The sequence below is a fragment of the Trachurus japonicus genome, chromosome 14 (assembly GCF_045865225.1).
Source record: "Trachurus japonicus isolate A0001 chromosome 14, Traja_1.0".
NCBI classification, from domain to species: Eukaryota; Metazoa; Chordata; class Actinopteri; order Carangiformes; family Carangidae; genus Trachurus; species Trachurus japonicus.
The window spans coordinates 32359064-32369485 of record NC_140920.1 but is presented as its reverse complement, the minus strand read 5'-3'; the positions used below and the strand labels follow the sequence as shown (position 1 = coordinate 32369485).

Below are 10422 nucleotides of genomic sequence, written 5' to 3'. Positions count from 1 at the left end.
AGATATGATAATGCATCTTTTACAATATACTGTAAGTACCTGTAATGATGCCCCTTAAAATGCTCAAAGTAGCTATAGTGTTACAAAACTCAATTGAAATTTCAGTGTTAATCCTGTTACATCCAAGTAGCAAGTTTGGATAAATTGATTTTATTTTTTAAAAAGTATATTTCATCATACATACAGTAGCAACAAGCTAAAGGGACTTGGGCCACAATCATTTTCATTGGTGGTAGTCCCAGACCTTTTCACAAGTCCCTCTGCCAAATTTTAGCTGCTGCCCTCAAATTCAGCTTCCTCTGCTTTGATAATGAATATCCAGTTCCATGAACAGAAAAATATCTGTAATATGACAAACCTGAGTCAGTAGCATAAACATGGCACAGTAACTCCTTTTTGCACTGCAAATCAGGGTGTCATGGCTATAACAATAATGATTTTACATAATTATCTGATCATTTCCATGGAGGTATACAACATCAAGAGACAGTTGCATATTAAAACACAATGTAAAAATGCAATCAGAGAAACAGCTTCTCAATGTTCAGCATAGACTACATTTTAATTTGAATGTAAGTGAAGTTGTGTTAGTCAACTGTAATCTAGGGTCACTTCTCAGCTTTTGGATGGCTTAGTGTCAGTCGGCAGCACAGATGGTACAAGAGAATGGGCCTGATGGTCTGGTCTCTGAGCCCATAGATGAGAGAAGTCAGACATCTGGGGAGGATATAGATGAAAACATAAACAACACTCTTGATACGTACAATTGTTAATCTTGGCAGGATTGTTGAGAGGAATTGAACAATAGCAGAATGCGTTGTCGAGAAGAGACTGAGGCCCAGCTGTGCTAGATGCAGGAGCAGTGTGTTACGAGCCTTTTGAGATGAAGCTTTGTCTGTAGAGGCTGACCTGGCTGCTATCATCACACCAATATATGAGGAAATTATTGCCACAGCAGCAAATAAAAACACAAAATAAGTGTAGACTTGGTCATAATGATAAATTATTGGCTCATCCAACAGGAGCATACCAGAGCAAACATCGGCCATCTGTAGGTTTTCCAGATCTTTAAATTGAAAATTTGTCAATAAAACAACTCGAATGAGGACATTTAATAAACTAATGGTCCAAACCACAATTATAGCGAAAGCAGTGTTTTTGATGGTGATGACAGTAGCATGCCTTAGTGGGTAGCACACAGCTACACACCTCTCCAGGGACATCACCACTAGTGTGAGGGGAGAGATGGCATTAGTTAGCTTGGTGAACATAACAAGAACACAACACACAGGATATGTTAATAGTATTCTACAAGCAGCAAATATATACAGTAACTGGCTAAATGCCAACTGAGCTGTGTCTGCAAAAAGGAGATTATACAGAAGAATGTAACGTGAGGTCTCTCTAAACACCAGTTTACTCCTCAGGGTGAAAAGCATAATGCAGTTGATAAAGAGAAAGACACAGCATGGCATTCCAATCAGTGTGGAAAACAAGACTCTTTCCAGTAACCCCTGATACCGTTGAACAGACATGTTACTATCACTTATATTGAGACCCTGAGATTGGTTTGCATATGACATTTTAGAGAAACGTTTAAGACAAAAAATAAATATGAACCTATTGATGTAATTAAAACACAATAGCATAACAATTTTTGTGCAGTTTGCAATCCTGAAACAGTGAATACATGTCATCTTTAGAGTACAGGTACCTATTACATTTGCTTGCATATCAGACAATGATTCATGAATATTTTCCCTGTGCTGACAGTTATCAGGTTAGAGGCCATGGCTAATTTAATTTGAGCAGAACTGTTCTGCAAGGCTTACCTGTCCTCACACACTATATCTTAGCTCAGTTTTCCCGCCCACTTCATGACACTTATGTGGACATCCAGTTGTCTTGTGCATGTTATAATTCCAATTTTAGAAACAGAAAGAACAAAAAAAATTGTCATAGGGTTCAATGTTTTTCCTAGTTAAAAATTAACTTTACTTTAGTTGATCTAGTAGTATTTAGAATACAAATCAGTACTGTTTCTTTTCTGAATATACTTTTTCTTTTTTTATATTTGGCATAGGGCTGTGGCAGAAAAGTAGTAGTAGTAGTAGTAGTAGTTTATTCGATCTTTAACACAAAGTTATTTACAGTTGAGCATCAATCACAGTCAGTCAACCTTCCATAATACCATCATTCGTTCAACTAGTTCATAAATAGATCGAAAAGGTGTAGCCTGAAGCTATCTAGCTTATAGATGCCTACTAGGGGTGTCACGATTTCGATTTTTTATTCGAAATCGATCGAAATTACGTCATGGTCTCGATCATCGAAGTCAAATAGAGGATCGACGATCCCCCCCGCCGCCGCCGCCGCCTGTTGTCCCCATTGCGCACCACGCGTCTTTTCAGTCACTCTCCAAGTACTCCTGTACTTTTTCTTTTGAGACAACTCTCTCTCTCTCTCGCTCTCTTTTATTTTGTTATTTTACCGGCGGTGTCAGCTCATGTGCACCTCTTCAGCAACCCAAACAAATGTTGACTGGCTCTATTCCAGCCACATGATTGGTTCGGCACGGCGCAACTCTCAATATCATTGGCTATTTGTATTGTCTGCCAAAACATGGATATCGACCACGTCTCATATTTCTATCGAAGAAAAGTTATTTCACAATTTATAGCGTTTTATCACCTAGCCCTGGGTGGGCTAGCCTACTGTCCCCCTCCTACCTGGGAAACAGGAGGGAGACACAGCTCTAACTACACAACACTGATAAGCGCTGAGAGCCGCATGTTGCAGTGACGTTATAGGATTAAAAAAAACCCGCCGCCGCAAATAATAAGACAACGAGAAGGTGCAACTTGCCACTTAACTTCTTGTAGATGTATTATTTGCGGGGGCTTTAGGGGGATCTGGTGACGGTGGAGAATCCGGGACTGATTCACTGTAGGCCACCACCAGTCTGATCAGGTCCATGCAGCACAGCAGCTGCAGCTGCAGCACTGCCCCGCTGTCTGTGACAGTCTGTCACATACACACTCTTGTGTATCAGCGCAATCTCGTTTACTACTTTATTACATTAAGCCGACATCAGGAGAATAATGACGCGACAGTGAATTAATGAAAATAAAATTATGAGAATGTACAGATATAAAATATATTTGTTTCGAAATTTTGGCCCCTTTATCATTATTTCTGGGGGCATTCTTGGTAAAAATGGGGGCCGCTAATTTCCGACGCTGTAAGGCTCTAATTGTTCCATGACTTTGGACATATTTTTTAATTTTTTTTATTTTACAACTTTCCTTGTATCCTACAACCTTTATCCAATGAGGAGAGAGAACGGCATAAAGGGGCGGTCCTCTCTGTGTGTGCAGCCAATGGATGCGCCTGCATGTGGTGACAAAGGGACGAGGGTGGGGACTGCTAACTCCATCGGCTGACAAGAAGTTAGCCAAAACGACCGGATCGCTTACTTCTGCTTTAACCTTCTCTAAACTTTTGAATGCAAATGCAAAACCAAGGGCAAGACCAGGGGACATGACAGGCAGAGCAGGGGACCTCAGGCAGGCGGTCTGAGAGGCCAAGCAAAGGGCTCGGAGACTCAGGAGGAGACAGGCACGGGGGCTCTGGAGGGTGGCCTGGGGGCCGAGCCGAGGGGTGTAGGGATTCTGGGGGGAGGCCAAGAGGCCGGGCAAAGTCTGGGTGTCGGCCCGAAGGCCGGGCAGAAGCACATAGAGAGTTTGGGGAACGGACCGGAGGCTGGGCAGGAGGGCGACGCCGCTTGCGGGTTCCCTCCGGAGGCGGGGCTGGAGGGCGATACTGCTTGCGGACTGGAGAACAGGAGGGCGGCTGGCCGCTGACTGGAGTCTCAGGACAGAAATGGGCTGGACACTGGCGACGGGAGTCGAGCATTCCAACAGCTCAACACTGAAGACAGGAGTCGGGTGGACCACCGACTGGACGGTGGTGACCGGTGGCGAGCAGACCACCGGCTGGACGCCGGGCCTCCAGCTGAACGCAGGAGACAGGGGTCAAGCACTCCAACTGCTCAACACTAGAGGCAGAAGCCAGACAGGCCTCCTACCGGACACTGGAGACAGGGACCGGATGGGCTTCCGGCTGGACACAGGAAACAGGAGCCGGACGGGCCTCCTGCTGGACACTGGAATCAGGAGCCGGACGGGCCTCCTGCTGGACACTGGAATCAGGAGCCGGACGGGCCTCCTGCTGGACACTGGAATCAGGAGTGAATGAGCCCCTTGGCTGGAGGCTGGGAACCTGGGACTGCACGCCACCAGGTTGGAGACAGGAAACCCCGATCTCTGGGACGTCAGAGAGGAAAGATCTGATTCTGGTCAGCTGTCTCAGCCGACCAAAACAGGAGTGCACAATTTTGCTTATCTGTGAATCAAAGGATAGTGCTGAGTCAAAAATGACACCAGATTGCTAGCTTCTTTCTGAATGTTATCGCAAAGGATATCAAGGGTATCAAGGGTATGATCCAATGATTGAGCGACTGTGGGACACACGTGCTTTTGTTTACAAAGTTGATCCGCATGTGAAAAAATCCAATGTGAATACAAACCGCACCAAGTAAAAAAAAATTTTGTCCGCACCAAAGCAAGTGAACTATCAGACTTTCCTGGTGTGTATACACCCTTAATTTTCTATCAAATGTCTCATCATTCCGACAATTCTTGCCTCCTATGGTGGTATGGCGGTATTTTTTAAAAATTTTTTAAAGGGACAACGAGGAGTTTTGGAAAAGCGAAGCGTTTTCACACTACATTGATGAGCCTCCGCGCGCACCGTATAATTCTTTGACCGGCGCAAGACGGACTCATGTTTTCATTCATCAAGAATTAATGTCAGAGGTCTGAAGACGATCACATACCGTCGTAGTTCCGACCATAAACGGCGATTCGGCTGCGTTATTCTCATGACTCGCCACGAAACCGAAAGTAAGGAAACGCTGGTCGGCTCGACCAGCATTTCCACCACCACTAATAATAACAAAATAATGATAGAGACAAAACGATATATTTATCGAAAATGGGCCCATTAACAAGTGTGGGTAGCGTAGATTCATCCACATTAACGTGAGACATTTTTATAACCAAATAGAAACTCCTCATTGTCCCTTTAAGAGGGAGAGGGAAGTTAAAGCAACCTTTTGCTCGTACCACGTTGAAAAGTATGTGCATATCTGTCTGTGGAGTGAAACTTTGGAATAGCTTACCAGAAGATATTAAAGATAGTAAAAATGTTGCCCATATAAAAACAATGTTTAAAAATAATATTTTTGAAAAGTACAGAAGTGAAAATGTAGAGAGCAACAAAGGGAAATAATTAACTTAATTTTGCAACAAACACAAAGTTTTCTTGGGGCGGTGCGTGGCGCAGTGGGTAGAGCGGCCGCCCCATGTAGAGGCTACAGTCCTCGCCGCAGGCGTCCCCGGTTCGAATCCTGAGTCGGGCGGACCTTTCCTGCGTGTCATTCCCCCTCTCTCTGCCTCCCCATTTCCTGTCTATCTCTACTGTCATCACTATCAAATAAAGGCAAAAAGCCAAAAAATATACTTTAAAAAAAAAAAAAAACGAAGTTTTCTTGTTTGTTTGATTCGGACTGTTTTTTTAGCATATAGGATTGATATGGGATTGTAATATAACCTAGGAAATTTAGACCTGTTTTGTTTTTGAGTTGTGAAGGTTTGTGGATATAGGATGGTCGGTGGGGGACGTACTGTGTAGGTATATGTATGTATGTGTGTGACGTGTATGTATATGCGCCATTCCGATCAGACTGCTTATGGTTTTTAATAATGAAATGAGAAATGAGGGTGCGGCAGCTATAAGCTTTGCTTAAGCCGCAACCCTTTTCGACCAGCTGTATAGTATTTGTTACTACCTTGAATTTGTTCTGTTGAAATTTTGATGCTGTGATCGAAATAAACACTCATTCATTCATTCCTTTAAAACATCCTGCCATTCCGACAATTCCTTAAATAGCGTATTTTCTATTTTTATTTTTATATTTGATCTGTGTGCTTTTTTAAATGTACTCTTTGCTTTGCTGTGCTGCTGCTGAAACCTCAATTTCCCTGAGGGAACCCTCCCCAAGGGATTAATAAAGTACTATCTATCTATCTTTTTCCCCAAAAGATTTTGCACTGGTTGGGTTTAGGCAATGATGAAAGGAGTTGGTTAAAGCAGAAGTAAGCGATCTGTCGTTTTGGCTAACTTCCTGTCAGCCGATGGAGTTAGCAGTCCCCGCCCTCGTCCCTTTGTCACCACATGCAGGCGCATCCATTGGCTGCACACACAGAGAGGACCGCCCCTTTATGCCGTTCTCTCTCCTCATTGGATAAAGGTTGTAGGATACAAGGAAAGTTTTCTCCTCGGCTTACAGCAGAGCAGAGTGACTGACAGACCAGTGTTTCAGACCAAACACTCTATTGGCACGTTTCCACTAGCGCGCTTCGGCTCGGCTCGGCATGCTATTTGCGTGTTTCCACTAGCACGCAGTACCTGCAACCAGGTACACTTTTGGTATCACCTCAGCCCTTGTTCCAAGTGAGCCAAAGCGTTACTAAAGTGACTGACAGACCCATGTTTCGGACCAAACACTCTATATAAGTGATTGCTGTCGGAAGATAACTATTTAAGACTTATATTAACACAAACATTCCGCTTACTTCTGATTCAGGTTTAGTAAAAAGACAGGCCAGATAGATAGAGTCCAGAAGTAGAGAGTCCAGATAAGTAGGAGGGAGTCACCTGTTGAGTAACACACATTTCCTTTCAGAGGTCTTCAACAGGGGGTCCGCAGAGGTATTGAAAGTTTTGGCTGAGGGAAAAAAAATTATGAAAAAAGGTATGGAACTTATGAAAAATTTATCCATTTTGAATATATAGAGGTGTTCCCTGCAGCTGAACATCGGGGTTTTACATAGAAGTCTTTGTTTTCCTATAATATAGGTGTCAGGGAGCCTTTGTATTGTATCAGATACAAACACGGCACACCGTCTTTCTCTCTCTCTGGCTCACATGTGTGTCTCACTCTCTCTCGCTCACCCCCACTCCCTCTAAAATCAGCTCAAAAGTTTTATTTACAATATGTGTTCTGTGTCTCTCGATCGCACACGCACACACACACACACACACACACGTTCCCCCTCTCACTTCCTCTCTGCGTCCCCGTCTCTCTCCAGCTTCCAGCTGCCCTTTCAAAATAAATGCATAAAAAGCCTGAGAAAAAAAAACATAGTAGGGAAAACACTGCTTTGTGTTCTCTGTCTTTTTTATGGTTTAGTCTTGTAATTCTTTCGGTGGTGCAGTAGCAGCGTTCAGTCACCACGAGCATAGTTGTGCCCTGTTGTGATCATAGATGACATGGCATATATTTTAAATAATAAAAATATAGGAGTTGCATGACCAGCTAGACTACTAAAGAAAAGCACAAATTATATTCCGGAAAATGGCACTTTTGGCACGTGGCACTATAGGACCAGTTAAATATAAAATACAATTTTATATAAGTAGGGGGTCCCCGCTCCATCTCTCCATCAGTTTGGGGGTCCTTGGCCTGGAAAACGTTGAAGACCCCTGCCTTACATTGAAAGCCTTGTTGGAATGGTGGGACGATGGCATGTCAGAATAGCGGTATGTCTAAATGATGGTATGTCGGAGTGGTGGGATGTCGGGATGACAGCATGTAACCGCTGTGTCCCCTCATGTGACCACAGTGATTAATAAATTCGGTGACTAAACGTCCTCTTTTGCTCGGACATGTCCACTTTTCAAGGCATCCTGGGGGGAGGGGGGGGGGTTATGAATTCATGAATATGTCCGGTTTTCATTGTTTTTCCCAGGGCTGTGGACTCTGACAGCCAAGTTTACCTGTGATCTACCTGTTGACCCTTAGAAAAGCCACTTGTGTTCGTTTAGTTATGATTGCAGAGGTTGAGCTCAAGTGTTATGTTTATGCCCGTATTGATTCAAACTAGAGACGGCTCTTAATTCTCAGTCCCAACCTGCGCGTCCGATTGGGTTGGTAGCTAGCAGCCCACTCCCTGAGAGCAAAAAGACAGTAAAGAGGCAGTGTGTGTGTGTGTGTGTGTGTGTGTGTGTGTGGGTGTGTCAGAACCAACAGTAAAATATCCCCCACACACACTGAGAGCAGACAGGAAAGACAGTTAAGAGGCAGGTGTGAGTGAGAGAGACAGAGACGATGTGAGTGAGAGAGACAGAGACAACCTTTTTTTGAAGTAACGATAGTTCATCTGTTTATATTCTGTTTGTTCAGCATCCTCCAACAAGGACGGGTGGTGGTGGGGTTCACAATGTTCATAGTGGTATTTATTAGTTGTTGGTTTAAGGGTGGATGATCATCCAAGAGGTAATGGCTGTTAGTAGTTCATTTTCGTTTCAGTGGTGTTCCTTGTTACATGTTTATTGCTGGATTTATGAAACACATTAACCAATATTACATCCATAATTATTATGATGGTTAATTAAATAATACTTATTTTTACTATCCTAAATTAGGTTTTTACACCTATTTTAAATTGTATTTGAATACCAATACAAATACCCCTAACCCTAATACAAAAACAACACCACATTCAAGATAGACAAATTCTGATGCTATTTCCAACACTGGAAATATGACATGAACAAGATTATTGGATGTCAACCTAGTGTCATGAAGTGGGCGGGAAAACTGAGCTAAGATATAGTATGTGAGGACAGGTGAGATTTGCAGAACAGTTCACATGAAATTAGTCATGGCCTCTAACCTGATAACTGTCAGCGCAGGGAATGTGTACGTGAATAATCTTCAGGTTTGCAAATCTAACAGGTATCTGTACTCTAGTGCTGAGCTGTATTCACTGTTTTAGGAATCCAAATACATTGATACACTGTTGTGCTTTAATTACACCAATAGGCTCACATTTATTTTTGGTCTGAAATGTTTTTCTAAAATGTCATATGCAAACCAATCTCAGGGTCTCAATTTAAGTGACAGTAACATGTCTGGTCAACAAGATCGGAGGTTATTGGAAAGAGTCTTGGTTGCCATTCTGATTGGAATGCCATGCTGTGTCTTTCTCTTCATTAACAGCATTATGCTTTTCACCCTGAGGAGTAAACTGGTATTTAGAGAGACCTCACGTTACATTCTTCTGTATAATCTCCTTTTTGCAGACACAGCTCTGTTGGCATGTGGGGAGTTAATGTATATAATTGCTGCTTGTAGAGTAATTTTAACATATCCTGTGTGTTGTGTTCTTGTTATGTTCTCCAAGCTAGCGAGTGACATCTCACCCCTCACACTAGTGGTGATGTCACTGGAGAGGTGTGTAGCTGTGTGCTATCCTCTAAGGCATGCTACCATCATCACCATCAAAAACACTGCTTTAGCTATAATTGTGGTTTGGACCATTAGTTTACTAAATAACCTTACTAGAGTTGTTTTATTGTCAATTTTCCAATTTAAAGACCTGGAAAACCTACAGATGACCGATATTTGCTCAAATATAGCCCTGCTGGATGAGCCAATAACTTATCATTATGATCAGGTTTACACTTATTTTGTGTTTTTATTTGCTGCTGTGGCAATAATCTCCTCATATATTGGTGTGATGATAGCAGCCAGGTCAGCCTCTACAGACAAAGATTCATCACAAAAGGCTCGTAACACACTGCTCCTGCATCTGGCACAGCTGGGCCTCAGTCTCTTCTCAACAATGCATTCTGCTATTGTTCAATTCCTCTCAACAATCCTGCATAGAGTAACTATTTTACGTATCAAGAGTGTTGTTTATGTGTTTATCTATATCCTCCCCAGATCTCTCACTTCTCTCATCTATGGGCTCAGAGATCAGACCATCAGGCCCATTCTCTTGTACCATCTGTGCTGTCGACTGACAATAAGTCATGTTAGTAAAGGCTGAGGTCTCGCCTCAGATCACGGTTCAGCTGACAGTGTTTCAGCTTATAAGGCTTGTAAAACCTTGCTGTTGCATCTGGTGAAGCTGGGCACTACTCTCCTCTCAAAAAAATTCTTCTATATTATTGTTGTTAGTCATTATTTTTATTAATTAAGGTCCGGGCAGCTAAGCTGCCAGGACACTATTGTGTTCCGAGGAATTCTTCTTTCTTTCTTTCTTTTTCTTTCTTTCTTCTTCTTCCGAGGAAATCATACTTCCCATGGGCGAAAACTCACCAAACTTTACAGAAATGTCCGACCCCATGCCAGATTTACTCAACTCCAAGGACATGTGCAAATATCAGAATTTTATCTCAAAAACTGAATTTTTGAGAACATTTTGAATTCTGCTCTCATGGGAACAACTGCAGTCAATGGAAGAGTGGCATTTTTAAACATCATATTTTCTCTTGTGAAGCAAAACACTT

General features: G+C 42.7%; 1 protein-coding gene and 1 pseudogene across 1 annotated transcript; one reads left to right on the top strand and one right to left on the bottom strand.

Annotated features, from left to right (window-relative positions):
- Positions 1-608: 608 nt before the first annotated feature.
- On the bottom strand, positions 609-1701 carry LOC146975127 (odorant receptor 131-2-like). The gene has a single exon (XM_085796893.1). The coding sequence runs from the start codon at positions 1695-1697 to the stop codon at positions 609-611; it is 1089 nt and encodes a 362-aa protein (XP_085653019.1). The 5' UTR covers positions 1698-1701.
- A 2181-nt stretch (positions 1702-3882) lies between these two features.
- On the top strand, positions 3883-9959 carry LOC146975126 (odorant receptor 131-2-like; annotated as a pseudogene).
- Positions 9960-10422: the final 463 nt, after the last annotated feature.